General features: G+C 35.7%; 1 protein-coding gene across 4 annotated transcripts in view; it reads right to left on the bottom strand.

Annotated features, from left to right (window-relative positions):
* The window catches only part of RYa-R (RYamide receptor), a 404,709-nt gene that overhangs the window by 176,051 nt on the left and 209,387 nt on the right, over positions 1-19,271 (bottom strand). For all 4 annotated transcript variants that reach the window (XM_036357827.2, XM_036357829.2, XM_036357830.2 and 1 more), the window contains one exon: positions 8,310-10,130. In XM_036357827.2, the coding sequence (XP_036213720.2) occupies positions 8,310-9,196 (887 nt within the window). In that variant the 5' untranslated portion in view covers positions 9,197-10,130. The remainder of the gene's footprint in view (positions 1-8,309; positions 10,131-19,271) is intronic.

Raw genomic sequence — 19,271 nt, 5'->3', positions numbered from 1 at the left:
TTTAATTTTTAACATGCAAATGTTAGTCCTTATGGTACAGTACGGCTAAAACATATTAAGAAACAAGTAATGAAGTGCTAAGTTCGGGTGTAACCGAACAATATATACTCTTACAACTTTATATTAAAAAATATTGTGAAACAATTCAACATTCATTATTCGATGAAATTGTAAATGGATGACTATCAAATTTGGTAGTTTATTAAGTTATATTATAGGTCATAGACTCATTGAGTTTTATTACTATATTTTACTCCCCGTCAACATAAATTGTATTAAAATCATCTTTAAATGAGATATATGGGATATATACTGTACTGAAGAAGCTAAATTTAGTATTATATAATGAGTTGATGTGAAAACGTCAACCAGAGGATCGGATTTCATTATTTTAGTTATATAAGGTGTGGACCAATGTCTAGACCAATTTCATTCATATTCTCACACAGTTTTTAAGAAAACTTGTTCATTTAATTTTATTAAAGTATCACACATTTTGTCAGGTGAAAAGTCGGAAATTATTACACACGTTATATTGGCGACAGAGAAAGGGAAAGGCCAATTGAATTAATTATGACATTGCTGAGGTCATATTTTCAAGCAATTTCGTAAATATGTTTGATAAAATAATATCAATATATTTAGTATTGTGAGTTGGGAATTCGTAGACTAAACTCACATATTTTCGGCAGTAAACTATGGTATATTGTACGTTGTACTAAGGTATATAATAGTAATCAGTTAATTTCGCTAAGATATCTTACATACTGACTGTAATATATTGTACAAGGCCAACCGCCCACACTTATGTGAAATCACATATCCTCGAACTAACTCCACCGTGCTATATGCCATACGAGCAAGAGCAGGTGCCACCACTGATGGTAAAAGAGGTGGTACGGGATAGCGAGGCATCCAAGTGCATGACGATACTTGGATGCGACTCAAACGCGCATCACACAATCTGGGGCAGCACAGATGTCAATGACAGAGGTGAGTGTCTTTCTCTTTCCAGTTCATTAATCAAACACTAATACGAGTAAGTATTATATATTCGGATAAAACTTTGCACAAAAAATTATTTTGAAGTATACCATCTCGGGTTTAAAACCGTTAAAATCGGCCCATAAATGTTCAAACCCCTTTGACCGAATGTGTGGACCCCAGTGCGTTTGGCCGACTTTTAGTCAAAAATATCGGTCAATCAATGAGATAAATTTCTAAAATTCTGGGAAAATGTTTCATTGATGTTTATATACTCTTATGTCAAAAATGGGATCATACCCTTTCAATAGCTCTTGTATACGTTATATAAAGATTTTCGAACTTCCGGGTGACTTTATGTCAATATGTGAATTATCTCAATGAAAATGGGAGAGCTTGTTTTCCTAATAACAGTGTATCTTTGTGTCCAAAATGGATGCAATCGGGTGAAACTTTGCTTAAGCCCCATATAACTGATATTCAGGATAATGAAACGTTCAGCTGACTTGACTCCATATATGATAGTTTGCTATCTATAATGAACTGACTTGCTTAGGAACAAAGTTTGCAAATCATGCAAATTTATTATCAAAATAATAAATCGGTTCGTGCAACGCATCGCGCGCTGCGTCCAATATTCGGCCAATATAATAGACTAGCATATCTTGGTTTGCGGGCTTACAAAATCCAACTCGTGCAATATTGAAGCCGAACGATCATCAGTGCGACGCACATTCGGTTTTGGTTTTGGTTTTGGTTGAATGCTTACGTCAATAAACAAAACTGTCACATTTGGAGTGATAATCCACAAGACTTTGTTGAGACGCGGCTACACCCTCAAAAAGTAAATAATTGGTGTGGTGTGCTTTATGAGCAGAAGGAATTATCGGTCCACATTTTTTTATTAATAAAGCCGGCCATAATATGACAATCAATGGGTAACGCTATAGAGCCATTATAACTTCTTCTTGCCTGAAATGAATTGAGAATATTGATGTTTACGACCCTTGATTACATTGATACATGTCATACGGACAACGAAACAATTAATTTTTTGAAGATATTTTTTGGTGAGCACATTCTCTCGCGTCGTGGGCCTGTGGTGTTTCCTCCAAGATCGTGCAATTTAATACCGCTGGACAATTTTTTGTGTAGTAATGTGAAGTCGCTTGTTTACTCAGATGCCATGCTCAAATATCGGCAACTGATGCAGCAATTTGCTAAATAATTCAAAGGTAATTTCGCTCCAGGCTATTTTTTTAGGTGCCTAAATGTAGCCTATTTGGGGCAGACGCAGTTTTAATAGTTTTGTTCAAATTTCTTTGGTCATATATTTATAATAGTATTATGTTTTCGCTATGATCCCGAAAGTAGTAAATATGGGGCTTAATTATGTTTTTTTTGCAAATAAACACGTGTCTGACGTCTGACCATTATTAAGAAACTGGAGACGTAGATGACAAGCCAGGAAGGTAGAGGAATCACATGGAATTTAAGAACAAAGCTATTGTTCTCCTTTTTGAAAAGAAAGCACCGCTCAGTTTAAAGAATTTAAAAAATTCAATACGGGACAGACTTCAGAGATTTGGCATCAAACGGAGCAGTACTGTAATCAAACCCCTACTTTCAAAAACACACATTGAAAAAAGGTTACATTAGGCGCAAAAAACATCAACCGTGATTAAAGAAAAAGGGAAGTGTTTATGAATCCTTCTCTGCTTCCCAGAAAACCTGAACACCTTTAGGATGATAAAATTGTATAAAAAGGGTTTACATAAGTCAGCTGAAATGCAAGAAGACAATGATCCGAAACATAGGAATAGTACTCAATGGAAAGAAGAAAACCATGTTATTACTCTGGATTGGCCATTACAGTCATCAGACACCTATCCAATAAAGAATGTTACGGTGAAACCCAAAATATCAAGAAAACATTGAACGTCAACAAAATATTTCATTCGGCTACTCAATTATACCTGGAGGTCGCTTCCTGTAGAAAATGCGAAAATTTCGTTGCAAGTAGCCATCAAAGAGGTCAGACTATAATAGACAACGCGGATGAAACGCCAGCTAAAACATAACAACGTATTTTCTATAATTACAACATTTTCTCTAATATACCTATGCTACTTACACTTTTGAAAACGAAAACTTGATTTTTTGAACCGTGTTCTTCTTTAAAACCCATAAATTGTCTTCATCATATGATGACCACCTCTTTTCGAAGATGTCATTATCCATACCGCATGTTAATAACTGCATGTAATTTCTAAAATTCCTTACTACTGATGTGGGGCAATAATAGACTTACATTCAGTGAGAATTAAATTAATATTTTATGTGATATGGATTTTTATATTGCTGTGTACATATTTAGTTTTCAAGTTTACAGAATTATAGTGCATAAATTTATTTTCTGAAATTCTATTTTATCTATGCATACATTTATTTATGTATGCATGCGTATTGCAATATAAATGCATATAATTTTATGTTTGTCTATTTCTATATGTACGTTTTGTACTACCTCAGCATTATCAGTGATAAGCATGTTCAAAGATATTTGAACATATTGCCGAGGGAAAATATTTTAGTGGACTGTACTTTTTATACTCTCGCAACCTGTTGCTACAGAGTATAATAGTTTTGTTCACCTAACGGTTGTTTGTATCACCTAAAATTAATCGAGTTAGATATAAAAATTGAGATATCTTTATGAAACTTGGTAGACATGTTTCTTGGTACCGTGAGACGGTTGGTATTGCAGATGGGCGTAATCGGACCACTGCCACGCCCACAAAACGCCATTAATCAAAAACAAATAACTTGCCATAACTAAGCTCCGCAATAAGATACAAGACTGTTATTTGGTACACAGGATCACATTAAGGAGGGGCATCTGGTTAGGGGTTAAAATTTTTTTTAAAAAGTGGGCGTGGTCCCGCCTCTAATAGGTTTAATGTGCATATCTCCTAAACCGCTAATGCTATAATAACAAAATTCACTGGAAGCAAATGTTTTTAGCACTTCTATTGACGGTGTGAAAATAGTTGAAATCGGGTGGCAACTCCGCCCACTCCCCATATAACGGTACTGTTAAAAACTACTAAAAGCGCGATAAATCAAGCACTAAACACGCCAGAGACATTAAATTTTATCTCTGAGATGGTATAAGATGACTTTATAGGAACCGCGTTCAAAATTAGACAGTGGGCGTGGCACAGCCCACTTTTAGGTGAAAACCCATATCTTGAGATCTGCTCAACCGATTTCAACCAAATTCGGTGCATAACGTTCTTTTCATGTTTCTATGTCATAGTGCGAAAATGGGCGAAATCGGACTACAACCACGCTTACTTCCCATGTAACACCATTTTCAATTCCATCTGATTCTTTCACATTCCACTATGCAAATCAGGTAAAAATGATTATATCGGGGTAAAACTTTGCGTGAATAATGCAATTAAAGTATGCCACCTTGCGGCCAAAAATTGTCTAAATCGAACCAAAACTGTTCAAACCCCTAAGTACTAAATATGTGGACCCCAGTGCCTATAGTTAACCTTCTACCGAAAATATCAGTCAATCCACAAAGAAATCTCAAACGAGTATACCATTTGACCTTGCGAGAGTATAAAATGTCCGGTTACATCCGAACTTAGCCCTTCCTTACTTGTTTCTTATAATAATTGATATTTCATGTTTTTACTAACACCTAAACTAATAAGATATAGAGAAATAGCAGTATAAAAGAAATTCGTCTATAATTTTAAATTTGGTGTACAAATTGCTAAATCTAATATTTAAGTGAAACTTTCACTTATACAAGTAATAGCAGCTTAGAAGTTTCAGAGATGTTTTGCTAGTGCTAGTTAAAATCATTGAACCATGATATTATACTACTTTATGCAGACATAACTATATCCACATGCTTATGACATAAATGTCAAAGAACGCTAAGCTCAGAGCGAATATAACGGCAGTAAGCTCTTAGAGCAGAATAAACCGTTAACACTCAAGTATTACTTTCCCGTAAGCACACCTCACATGCCATATGTAGTACAGTATATGCATAAGTATATTTTATTTATGCGCTCGTAAAAGTTAAAGTTTATACAAGACATCAGCAGGCAGCAGGTGGGCAGCATTTGCTTGCGTGCTTGCTACAAAACTTTAACTTTTTTTCGATTTTTTGTTTCGTGAGCTAATATCTATATACTATACTATACATACCAACATATACATATGTATGCTCGGCTGGGTGCGGCTAAGTACAACAGCTTGATATACTTGCGCCTTACAGCTGATTGCATAAATATCGCTGCAAAGTAAGCATTGAAATGTTTATTATTGCTTGCTTAAGTGTACGTCACGTAAAGGCTCAGCAAGCGCTACATGGCGTATGAGTAACCTTTAAACAGTTTGTTGTTGCAAATATTTGCGCCTGTACAGCTCCGCTCCTCTTTTGTAGCTTTCGCTTCTTCATAAATCTTTGTTATGCGCTCAAATCCAGACGGTAAAGAAAAACAAACAAAATTCAGTTGGGAGACGTGTCAATATGAAATTTTTATTATCACACGATTGCAAAATTACAACACTGTTCAGTGTCGCAATTGTTTATAAACGAGCGCGCTGTCAATTAGCCTGCTTTCTACCAACCAGGTATACTCGACCTCTCTGTGGCAATATCAATTGTAATACTGGCTGGCGAAATTATTTTATTTATTTACAACCCTCCGTCTGCTCGTTGTTATAAATACTTAATGTGGGAGCACAGTAATATAAAGTGAAATAATTTAATTTTCAGTTTTATTATGGGATTACGCGTCACTTTTCAGACGGCTGTTGGTGTGCAGGTGACTAATATACTTCAAATAGTAATACTTGCCTTAATGCTAAATTAAGTCTTACTATAGATGTTTTCGGAGTATAACCTCAACGAGTACCAATGTTTGGGCCGACTTAGGTCGACTATCTCTTACACTTCTTAATACTCAGCGCTACTGTAAATTACATTGTAAGGTGAAGAAAAAAATGAGATATGCCTATAATGAAAAATTTATTTTATATAATGTCTGGATGGTTTATCATAGAGAACATTGAGAGACCATTACATCGGGAAAAGGGTAAAGCCTCTTCTAATTAACCGATGTGCCCTCATCAGCAGCTTAGCCCCAAGCAAATCTATTATACGTTTCGCATATATGACTTCTTGAGAAGTACTAACTATACTAATTGCTTAACTCAAGCTGTTGAGTATTGAGGAGTTGAAAGGCAGGTTATCGTACGAGCTTTCACATATATATATTTTGACACCGACTACTACTATAAATCCATTTCTATCTCGATTAGTTCAGGATATTACAAACAACTGTACGATGAACAAAGCAGTGTAGCTGTTGCAACATATTGCGAAAGTAGGTATAAGTATAATTTCATCCAACAAACTCACATGATATTTTAGATTTGTAAATGTGACTTTAAGCTTGAAATCAAAACAAGAATTACTCTTCCTTAAATGTGAAAACATAATTGCAGTGAAAAATATATACTTTTTTTCAGCGAAAAAAAACTCTTAATTTGTGAATCACAGATATGATAATATCTGATCAACGGGACCTTATTTTTAAAATGAAGATATTTTATGTATAATTGCATCTATTTTTATACTCTCGCTAGATATTGCTACAGCACATAATACTTTTGTTCAGCCAACGTTATTTTCATCACCTAAAACGAATCGAGATAAATACGGTGTTATAAATATATAAACGTTCAGGACAACGAGAAAATTTGAATTTCAGTTGATTTCAGACAGTGTTGTAGATGGGTGTAATCCGAACACTTCCAAAATTGCCGTTAAGCGAAAATTTAGTGTAATGAATCGCAGGACAAAAGGGCGACTATGGTTTGAAACTTTTTTAAAAATGGCCGTACCCACTCATCCCCTTGGTCATAAAAATATGAACATAAAAATTGTAGGAGCCCATATTAAAATTGAACAATGGGCGTAGCACAGCCCACCTTTAGGCGAAATTTAATATCTCAAGAACAAATTCGGTATATAACATTATCCTGACAGTACTATGTTACATTCTTGAAATGTTAATGTTGTAAAAAATGTATATATCCCTTAGCCTCCGTATTCCTAATATAATAATTTCAATATTAATAAAAGTGTTTTGGCTTTATACCGTAGATGTCAGTCAATATGTTAGATATCTTAACAAAATGTAGTGAACGTTATAATATGGAATATATGTATATAAGTTTAATGCGTATAATATTTATGTACAATAAATTGCTTTTCGTTAGAGTAGCAGACTTTATGCCAAATATATCTATCGGTCAGTGTGTGAAGGCTTGCATAATGCCAAACGTTAAAATAATCAGACACCCTAGTGCCAATATACGCGATATAGTGGCGGCATAGATATATCGAAATTAGCCCTTTCTTACTTGTTAGTTCTATTTTCTTAATACTTCTTAATCAAATCGGTATCTATAGAACCACGAGAACTTCCTACGATATTTTTAAAAATTGTTATAAAATCACTCAAAATATATTCGTTAGTTCTTGAAATGTTTTGTAGCCAACTATGTCTTCTTAAACTTATTATTGAATTTATTGCTGGAAGTCGACTCTTATGTTCAACAAATTTAAACTCAATTCGAATATTAAAACGATATTATTATTATTTTTCTTTTTAGAGTTCGAGGTTTTAAATAATTAGCAACATAACATATTAAGATATATACTGCGAAGAGATCACAATAACATTCTTAATATAACTAGAAGTTATGTTCGTTTAAGGCTGTTCTATAATAACAACATCATTTGGCAAGGGACTTGCGCCCACCTTGAACTGCAATCGCTGAACTGCTTGTCACATACTTCTAACATAACTTGTTCAACTCTGCCGGCGTTCAGTTTGTATGGCAACTATATATTATAGTGGTCCGATATCGGTGGTTCCGCCAAATGAACTGTTTCTTAGTGAGAAAAGGACGTGTGTAAAATTGTATATTAATACCTCAAAAGCTTAGGGTTTATTCAACATTTATCTCGCAAAATCGACTAAGGTTGTCAGGCTGATCATTTACATATACATTATATAGGGCCTCCGATGTTTCTTTCGGAATATTACAAACTTCGTGGCAAACTTAACATACCCTGTTCAGGGTATAAATATCATGATTACGAGTATGTCAAACTTACACGGAGCTTTTAGTATTTTTTGATTAAATTAAATAAACATATAAATTACTAAATATGAATAATTTACAAATACAAAATATGCACTCAAATGACTTTTTTTACTTACCTTTTCGTTATACGCGGTCGCAATGGCCGCATAATCGCCAAATAACGATCAATACTAATGGCGACCAGCGTGTACGCGCTCACCAACACCGACACCGCTTGCGAGTAATTCACCAAATTACAAAGCACAGTACCAAAAGGCCAATGTTTCAAAATGAAAATGGACACAAACGAAAAGGGAACACAAAAGAGCGACATTAATATATCGCCCACCGCCAAATTGGCTATAAAATAATTGGTTACGGTACGCATGCGCGGCGTTGACTGCACAATATAGCAGACGGTGCCATTGCCCAACAGCGCGAATATAAATATCGGAATGTACAACAGATAGACGATGGTCTTGAAATAGGCCGTCGATAGCGCGGACACATCCTCAGCTGAGTCATCACATATTTCGGCGGTTATATTCAGCTCGCCATCTGCCGCCGTCGTTGTGCTCACAACAGCTGTTGCCGAGGTGGTCGCGAACTCGCTAATAGTTCTCATAGTCACGGTAAGCGTTGATAACAGCTGCACCGATGCACTATCGACGGTGGCGTAGCTTCTTTCGTTGTACGCAAGCGGCGAGTGTGGCACCAGCTCCGCGGATGTTGCGGTGGTCGCAGCCACAACACTTTCACTATCTTTGAGCAATTGCTCAGCGGATGCCGATGTAACAAAGTAGTAGTCATTGCCGCTCTCGGCGCTATCACCGCTGTCTTTAGTTAGGCCGATGAGCAGGCTGTTTTTGTGGCTGCCGCTGCTGGCACCGTTTTTGCTACTGCTTGGTATACTTGCCACCGCGTCTTCGAGGACATAGCGCACGTAACGTTGCAACGCGCCGCCGGAGTTGTGCAAATGTGGCAGGATGCTGCGCCCCGCATACTCGCGTATAAATGACTCCATGCTGCGCTTAAGTTAAAGTTTAGGCTAATGTGTATGTATGTGTGTATATGTGTAATTGTGTAAATACACCTTTGTTTATGACTCTTTGTTACCGTTTCCGTTATTAAATTTCATGTCACAGTGACCCAGCTTTCGTAATTTACGGTTGCCCGCGGAGTTGCGACTTGTGCGAGATTAAGTAGAATTTACAGTCGCAACTATTGTATGTTCTCGCATATATGTTATTATATGTTGTTCTTTCCAGATGCCATTGCCGAAAACTTATGACTTTCAATATGGTTTGTTTGTAGCGTATTTAAGCGAGTTCTGACTGCTTTAATATAAGACCTTCTTAGACTATCGCATAACATTAAGATGACTGGCGTAACAGCTGTCAGACAACTTGCAACACAGATTTCTTGCTGCTACTTTCTTTGCCAATTTCGCATAGAACTTGACTCAACCGCAACACTTGTAAGTGACAAAAGCCGCAAACCCAGCACTACCACTAACATTTATTTACACGTAACTCTCTTTGTTGATGTGCTCATTTATTTCTTGTTTGCGAACTTTGTAATGCCAACTGCACATATGCACTCACTTACGTTGTTACAACAATAACCAACTCGTTAACGAGCGCCGGTATACTTGCCACTCTTTGCTGCTACGAAAAGTTTGTGTATACGTTACGGTCGTGTAGTGGTAATTTCTGGTGGCAATTTCGGTTAGTTAACACATCACAATTTCAGTTTCCGCTGACTGGATCTACCATTCATCGACAACAGACAAAATTTGCTGCTCTCTTCGACACTTGTCTTTTTGCCATTCCTTTTTGCTCAATAAAGTAGAATTGAATTTGGTACTAAGGCTTGAGTATAGGTTAAGTTGGATTTCTCAATGATTTATCGTTCCAGTCTGTCGAGGTACCCTCACACATGCAAGTAGATCTTGACACCTGCAATTAGCAAAGATTTATTATTTTTACAAAAAAGAATGAATAAGAGGAGCTATAAATATACACTTTATATGAAAAATTGGCAATCGTGCATGACAATGGGTTTAAACTTAGCTGATCATTCGTCCCGGTTTGGACGGGACAGTCCAGATTCCGAGTAAAGCGTCCCGTGCTCAGAAATATAAAAAAAATTATGAATTGAATAAAATTGTGTTGCTCCCTCACGTATTATATTATATATACCGATTTTCAGTGAATATTATTGGTCAAATAAAAAGTTCGTTCGGTTTTTATCTAAGAGATAACGTTATTGTCCATAGTACTAGTGTTACGTTTCGAATCATGTCATACTATACGGCGCTGAAAACGTGTTTATTCGCAGATGGAAATTCGGTCCATCATGTTTTTTTGCGTTAGTTCGTGTGGCACCCAAACATCGAGCTTGTTTTTGAATCCAAGGTTATGCAAATGGTTCCAAACGGTTTTCTGGCTTATCTTTAGTTCCTCAGCAATTAAATAAGTGCTCACGTGACGGTCTGTTTCCACTATTTCCATATTTTTAAACCACTTGTGTGCTACATGTTCGTTTACAGTATCGGGCCCATAAACTAAATTAATTTTTTCAGTCGCTTTGGCTGCTTTTTCGCCTTGATCGAAGAAAAATTGTAAAATATAGCGAATTTTCTCTTTGCTGGTGGAAATTTCTTACGAACGCTCACAACGTACTGAGTAAATCAATCGAAAAACTGTCAAAGACAAACTTTTAGCGCGAATAAACACGTTTTCAGCGCCGTATAGTATGACATGATGCGACACGTAACACTAATACTATGGACAATAACGCCATCTCTTAGATAAAAACCGAACGAACTTTTTACTTTACCTAATATTATAGATGTACATATGTTACATATATTGTATTATATAATGATTATGTTAGGTAGTGAAAAAACCTAATAAATTCCAAGCAGTATATACATATATATATAATATTATATATGTATTCTATATTTCTAATATATTTAGGACATATAATAGTTGTGATTGTGCTCATACAATTCGATTTACGTTCAGCACAATTAGTTTATTTGCCCTAGTCACTGCGTTTCTCTGCAACGCGACTACCGGTGCTAACTGTGAACAATACCATTGCATACTTTTGTGCAATATTTATTACTTTTAGTCGGTAATAGGGAATACAGAGTGTTACCAACAATTTATTGTGTCTACAGTGAGTTTATTACCTGTACCGTTGCGTATTTCTTGGCGCTCGTGGCTAGTTAAAAAGAGGGACGAGGGTGAAATATGGTTAATACTTAGAGAAGATTTATGTTTGACTAAATACAGCGTGGACGAAGAAAAGGTGAGGTCAACTAAAAGCTGAGCAAGTTTGACACCTTGTTTGTATATATATTATATATACATACAATATATTTACATATATGTATGTATATATGGCAATCATGCTTATTGTACTTTATTCAAATTTTGTTATAATTTAAACTGCAGTTTGTAACTTCAAACGCGTTTTTCTCGGAACTGTGTTTTCAAAGTCGGTTGTCAAGATTTCTCGCGAACTACTCAACCGATCTTAATGAAATTTTACAGATGTCTTTGAGATATAATTTACAAGGTCTTGCTTCGAAGGTTTTTTTTTTTTTTAATTTTCATTGTGTTGGAAAAAGGTCTGCCAAATTCCAATTTTAACTTTTTTTTCCTCCGTTCAAGCACTAGTTTATGGTCTTAACTAAAAGACATATTTTTTTTTGTCATTTTAGATGATACTGTCAGGATTTCCCCCCCTTTTTTTTTCGAGGGGTCACCGTAAATGAGGTTACAATGGCGGAGTTTTAATCTTTTTTTGAAAATCCCAGAAATTATTCTTTAAATGTGTATCTATAAAACAGAAAAAAGTATGAATTAAGTTACCAATTTTTTATATAGATAAAAATTATTGAAAATAGGCATTTTTTTTAACCGACGAAACCCATGTAACCCCTTTAACGCGGGAACTTCGAACTTATCAAATACATACATACTTTCAAATAAACACCAATAATCTAATCTAATTTCGACCATACCAAGCAGAGATTACAATTCCTTAAACCAACCTTGCTAGCTCTTCGCATATCTGGTAACTTTAAACGAACGCCTACGCCTTATTTGGTGTTAATAAACAGGCAGCTCAAATATTTTACAAGCGAAAACGCACGACCGTCAGGAGAATTCGTCCCCAGGTGCCGTTTGAGAGCACAAACGTTGTCTACCACGTTGATTGGCTGTGTGACAGCTGGGACGTTAGTTGACTTCATATCAAATTAGTAAATAGCAAACAAGCTGAGGTTGGCACGCACATGCTACTTGTTTATATACATACGTACATATGTATGAAATACATTCTATGTAAAGCCACACTTGTAACTATGCTTTCTGGTAAAATATATTTACACATGCACTGTACACGTCCCCAGGAGCTTCGAAAATATTTACTCCATTAAACGTAGACGCTTCGAAGAATCGTATATAAACTGAATTTGAAAACCAGAAAAGTTATACAGAAAAGTATATTAAGTCTTTATAGCACGCCTTGACTGGAAGATGATATTTAGATATATTTTAAAATATTCTATATTATACAATATTTCTACATACAATATATAATTCAATTGTAATAAATGCAATATGCAAGGAAATTCAAAGTAAAAAAAAAAAAAACAAAAAAGAATAAAAAACGTTAAGTTTGGCTATAAGGCTATAAAAATATTTTTATCATAATTTTGATCAGTCGCTTTGTATAACGATATGCTACAATGGTCTGATCTGAACAATTTGTTCGGATATTGGAGCATTGCCTTGGGTTACATAATATTATAATTCATGCAAAATTTCGTGAAGATATCTTGTCAAATAAAACAGTTTTCATACAATGATTTCGATCGTTCTGTTTGTATGGCAGCTATATGCTGTAGTCGTCCGATAGCGGGAGAAAGGGATGTGTGCAAAATTTCAGGGCCATATCTGAAACACTGAGGAACTTGTTCGCGTATATACGAACAGACAGACAGGCAAGGCTGAATCCACTTAGTTCGTCACGCTGATCATTTATAATATATACAAGTATACAGAAGTTATACAAAATAATGAGTATTTGCTTTAACGAAAACCGCTTCTAACGAACAAACAAATTTTTTAAGTTGAGTACCTTAAATATCGATCATTGGGGATTTGTCATGCTGAGAACGAAACATCAAAGAAATTCAAAAGAAACAGTTACTACATATATTAATGTTTTTTACGAAAATTGAGTGCAAGAAAAAATTTTCTTGAAAGAAAAACTTAAATTTTTAATCAGCAACAAAAAACAAAAAGGTCGGAATTTTGTAACAATTTCAGTTTAAAAGCATACATCGTTAGTTTCAAAATATGGGTACCAAAATATGGGCTCCAAATACTCCACTAATAAAACCAAAGGATCAAAATGCAATTATACATTTCGTCCAGTCTTTTTGCAAATAAGGAGGAAGATATATTTACGCTTTATGATGCTGTGGCAGCATTATCTTTGGGATGGAATCTATCCTATCTCTGAAGCAACTTTTAGTAAATGCTGGAATAAGATACTTAAAGAGAAAAAGGTAATTTTGATGACAAGGATGATCTTTCTATTTCGTCATTCTTAAGGCAAGATGACGATACTTTGGCAATGAGGAATAGAATAATGGAGACATTTTTAGTTTTAATTCTCAGTCAGCGATTTTAATGGATGAGTGACAAAACTTCATACAGGATTCCGATGAGATGATGATGATCAGGTAAGAAATTGAAAATATAAGCCCAAAAATTAAATAAGGAAATGCAGGAATATTTCGAACAATATGACCAGTTAGCAAAGCATATCAATTAGGTTTTCATGAAACTTTTTGTATTGACTTCCTGAACTTCAGAAAGAAGCTATTAAAGCTAATAAAGTAGTTTTCGTTTTCGAATGAAGCAAACGACGCTTTCTAAAAAGCTATAGAAATTTTTTTTACAGATATACAAATATTTTGATCTCTTGAATTTAATTTTTAAACACATTACTTCTTTTAAGGTAAGATGCATATATATGCTTTGTGAATTGTTACTTTTTTGTGTTTTTTCTTTTTTAACAAATAATTAAAGAAAATAAATTATTTAACTGAAATCATCGGATAGTTTACTCATTTTAGTTAAGAAACATACCTCGCAACTACTCGAATTAACGAAAAATTCAATAAAACGAACTGGCGTGACAATTAATGTGTTCGTTATTTCGGAATACTGCTGTATATACCATGCTTGTAGGCAAAGCCTTTTCATTTAACGAGATATTTTCAACAAATTTGGCATGGATTATTATTTAAGCAATGGTGTGATCTCTTAAGAAATAGTTCAGATTGGATTACTTTAACATATATGCATCTGCCATACAAACTGACCGATCAAAATCAGGTTCTTGTATGGAGACTTCTTTATATGTATGTGAAGAGTATTTGAGCTTCGTTTTTTCTTGTTTTTATTTGCGAAGGGTATTATATCTATATTTTTCAATAAAATTTAATGGACTAATTAGTAAGTTTTGTCTACATTTTACTTTTTACCGATACTTTTGACTACGCAATGGTTTTTGGGCTATTTTTGATGGTCATTTATAATATTTTCTTCTCAGCCTAAGTACCTAAGTATGCTTATATGCAAGCTTAAATTGACTTCAGACAGCGTATATTTTTTCATTTGACCAAAAATCCAATCCACCACATCTTTATAACCTGGGAACGTCCATAAACCCAATATACACAAGGGATATACCTAAATCAATAAACGAGGACAGCGAGCGAGCATTTTAAAGGAAGAAAAGAAACTGCTTTCGTGCGAAATATTGAAAAAGGCAAAGCGCCTTTCTTCGCATTTCACAAAGATGAGCATCAACGTTACTTATGCAGCCAATTTCTGGTAATATGAAGGCACGACCACATATTTTGACGGTGTCGCAGATTTTGGTGCTGCTGCCAAATACATTTTCAGCTTGGCTGCGGCCTCGCCGAGGGGATTTGGCAGCTCGAACTTTGTAAACTTTTGCTTGTGTGTGTGCGCTAGTTGGGTTTGGCTATGAGTTGGTGCGCTGTGGTATTATTTTCCATTATTTTTAAGTGCGTGTGTAAACACTTTGTTTATTCCTTTTCAATTTCACATTTTACAACTTATTTTTCTTATTATTTTATTATCGTGTTTGTTGAACTGCATGTGCACACGCCGGGGAGTCAATCTAAAATACACACTAATGCGATTTCTTTTAATTTTTCATTTGAACTTTTTTAATAAAACATTAATAAAATCGGCGTGTTCTTTTTTTGTGGTGTCTTTCTTTGCATTCTTTGTATCTAAATGCACTTTTTGACATCTGGAGCAGCTAATAAATTGCAACGCATGCTTTTGGATGTCTTGCTCTATTGGTAGCCTATTTATTTATTGAGAGTATTAGAAATTTCGCTTTAACTTATAGAGTTAAAGAGAAGTCCCACTGTACATAGTATCCAAAATTGCACACGGAAATTACACATTTTCAGGGTATATCCTAAATATTTAAAAGGAACAGCAAAGTACAACTAACCCCGGCAAAATTAGATAAATATTAGGCAAAGTGAAAAGTTCGTTCGGTTTTTATCTAAGATACGGCGTTATTGTCCATAGTACTAGTGTTACGTGTCGCATCATGTCATACTATACGGCGCTGAAAACGTGTTTATTCGCGCTAAAAGTTTGTTTTTGACAGTTTTTCGATTGATTTACTCAGTTCGTGGTGAGCGCTCGTCAAAAATGGACACCAACAAAGAGAAAATTCGCTATATTAACAATTTTTCTTCGATTAAAGCGAAAAAGCAGCCAAGCGGCTGAAAACATTAATTTAGTTTATGGGCCCGATACCGTTAACGAACGTGTAGCACAAAAGTGATTTGCTAGGTTCCGTTCCGGTAATTTCGGTGTCAAAGATGCACCACGTGTCGGGAGGCCTGTCGTCGAAAATTACGATAAAATAATGGAAATAGTGGGGGAACAGACCGTCACGTGAGCACTTATTTAATTGCTGAGGAATTAAAGATAAGCCAGAAAACCGTTTGGAACCATTTGCATAGCCTTGGATTCAAAAAGGAGCTCGATGTTTGGGTGTCACACGAACTAACGGAAAAAACATAATGGACCGAATTTCCATCTGCGAATCGCTGCAGAATCGCAACAAAATCGACACGTTTCTGAAGCGGATTGTGACTGGCGATGAAAAATGGGTCACTTGTGACAACATCGAGCGCAAACGGTCATGGTCAAAGCTCGGGGAAGCGGCCCAGATGGTGGCCAAGACCTGATTGACGGCCAGGAAGGTTTTGCTGTGTGTTTGGTGGGATGAGCAAGGAATCATCTACTGCGAGCTGCTCCCCTATGGCCAAACGCTCAATTCGGCCCTCTACTGCCAACAACTGGACCGCTTGAAGGCAGCAGTCATCCAGAAGAGGCCATCTTTGATCAACAGCGAGGCCGAATTGTGTTCCATCAGGACAACGCCACGCCACAAACGTCTTTGGTGTCGCGCCAGAAGCTCCGGGAGGTCCTAATGCACCCACGTTATAGTTCGGACCTGGCACCAAGTGACTACCATCTTTTCCTGTCCATGGCGAACGCGCTTAATGGTGAGAAGTTGGCCTCAAGAGAGGCCTGTGAAAATTGGCTCTGCGAGTTTTTTGGCAATAGGGACACAGTCTTCTACGAGAAGGGTATAATGAAGTTGGCATCTCGTTGGCAACAAGTTTACGAACAAAACGGCGCATATTTGACTTAAATCGGACAAATGTACACAAAGTTATGATCTTTTGAAAAATCAATAAAAAGCCGAACGAACTTTTTACTTTACCTAATATATACAGTATTGGACAAAACTAAAGCACCCCTTTCATCGGTTGGATATAATATCTAAAAATTAATATTTCTTAGCGAGTTTTTTATTTGAGATGACTGGAGCGCATCTTTTAAGCATACAATAAATTTAATTATTTTTTATGTCATGTGGTATGCGATTCAAAGCAGTTTGACAGCTTTACAAATTTTATCCTTGGTTTTAGAATTTTCCCTACTTATTTTGAAATTAACGATCTGCCATAAGTTCTCGATGGGATTGAAATCGGGTGATTTGCGCTGGCCAGTCTAAAACATCAACTCTGTTTCTTCGCAATCAAGCTTTACAATGCCTTGAGGCGTGTTTAGGAACATTTTCCTGCTGGAACTTCTTTGTAGTGGCATTTCCTCTTTAGCATTCGGTTTTTAAAATTTCGGTGTAAACAAATCGGTCCATTATGCCATCAATTCTATGAATAGGTCGAATCCCGTGCCCAGAGAAAGAGCGCCAGACCATAACATTACCACCGCCATATTTAGTGGGCCCTGCAAAATATTCAGGACAGAGTCTGAGCTGTCGCAAATTCGAGTCTGGTCTTTCCACTTTCTGCTAAAATAAAAAGCTTTTTCTGTATTTGATTCGAATGGCTCTTTTAATCAATGAATCGCCGAGTAAGTACATTGCAAGTTTGCTGACATTTCTTTATTAAGCGCGACACCACTGATCGCGAACACTGATCTATTTACCAAATATTTTTCCCAAATTGTAAGTCGAGATGAATCGTTTTGCCAATCACTAATTAGTTTATTTTCAAAGTCGGACGAATAAGTATTTCTCGAAACTTTTGATTCTTAAACTCTAAATCGCAACTATACAGTTACACCGTCATCAGCCCCTTAAAAAAATTTATCAATAATATTTGTAATGGCTTATAGTCAGCGTCTTCCCAACAGGAAACGTCGGAGTTGATTTAGCCATGTCCGTGTGCCACTAGTATATCAGTCTTTTGGAATATCGATCTAAAATTTTGCACACGTTCTTTTAGCAAGAAGCTGCTCAATTGTCAGAACCCCCGATTTCGGACAATTAAAGAATACAGCTACCATACAAACAGACCGATCAAACTCAAGTCCTTGTATGGAAAACTTTTTAATTTGACAAGACATCGTCACAAAATTTTGCATTTAAATTATCCAAAGTATCGCTACAATCTTCGAACACATTTTTCATATCGGACCACTAAAGGATATAGCTGCCACTCAATTTGACCGATCAAAATCAGAATAAAGATCTTTATGCTATTAAAATAGTACATATACATATATTAATTCGGAACTGTTACATGGACGGTTTGGCAATTCGTTTCGTATTTTACGTAGGAAAATACGGTATTTTTCAGAAACCAAGGCCAGAAGATAATCCAATCAGTGTGTTCTCTAAATAATGGTGAATTATTGAAGTCCAAAACAGATCTGGTCGAAACAATGTCATCTTGATTATGTTAAATTTTTCGAGATGTACATTTTAAGTCGAGTATTAAGCCTTAAATACAGGTATAATTTTTAAAATTGGTTAGTTTGAAATGATCATTTCCTACTTAAAACTTTTGAGAAAATTGTGAGATTACAGAACATTAATCGAAACACTATGCGAGCTGTGTTTTAGGCATGTGGTTTTAAATAATAAATCAAATGCATATAATTTAATGTTATGCATAGACAAGCGATATTACTCTACAAAAAATAGTCCAGTATATATATCTATATATATATTTATATCTATAGCATTTCCTAGCAACTGTAACATTATGGCGGGCTTCCTTTTTTAAATTTTGAAGACATTTGGACCAATGATTTAAGGATGTAACGGCGTCTCAACAAAGGTTTGTCGATCTTCACTCCAAATGAAACAATTTTGTTTATTAAAGTAATCATTCAACCAAAAGTGAGCTTCATCGTTGAAAAATGCGCATCATCCACGTGGTGCGAAACCGATCAATGGTTGCAGTTGTGTGATTGCTTGACCCAATTTATTTGAGCACGAGACAAATATAGACACCATCAAGAAGAAAATACACTACATATTACATCTTTCTTCTAAAATGCAAGCTAGGCGGCTGATAATGTGAATATTGTCTATGAATTTGATACTCTTAATTCGTTACTGTACTGTCAACATTTAGACCGTGGGAACGAAGCAATCGCACAGAAGCGGCCGGCTTTGGCCAATAAGGGAGG

Source organism: Bactrocera oleae, chromosome 2, assembly GCF_042242935.1.
Source record: "Bactrocera oleae isolate idBacOlea1 chromosome 2, idBacOlea1, whole genome shotgun sequence".
Taxonomy (NCBI): domain Eukaryota; kingdom Metazoa; phylum Arthropoda; class Insecta; order Diptera; family Tephritidae; genus Bactrocera; species Bactrocera oleae.
The sequence above is the reverse complement of the archived record's forward strand: the minus strand, read 5'-3'. Positions and strand labels throughout refer to the sequence as shown.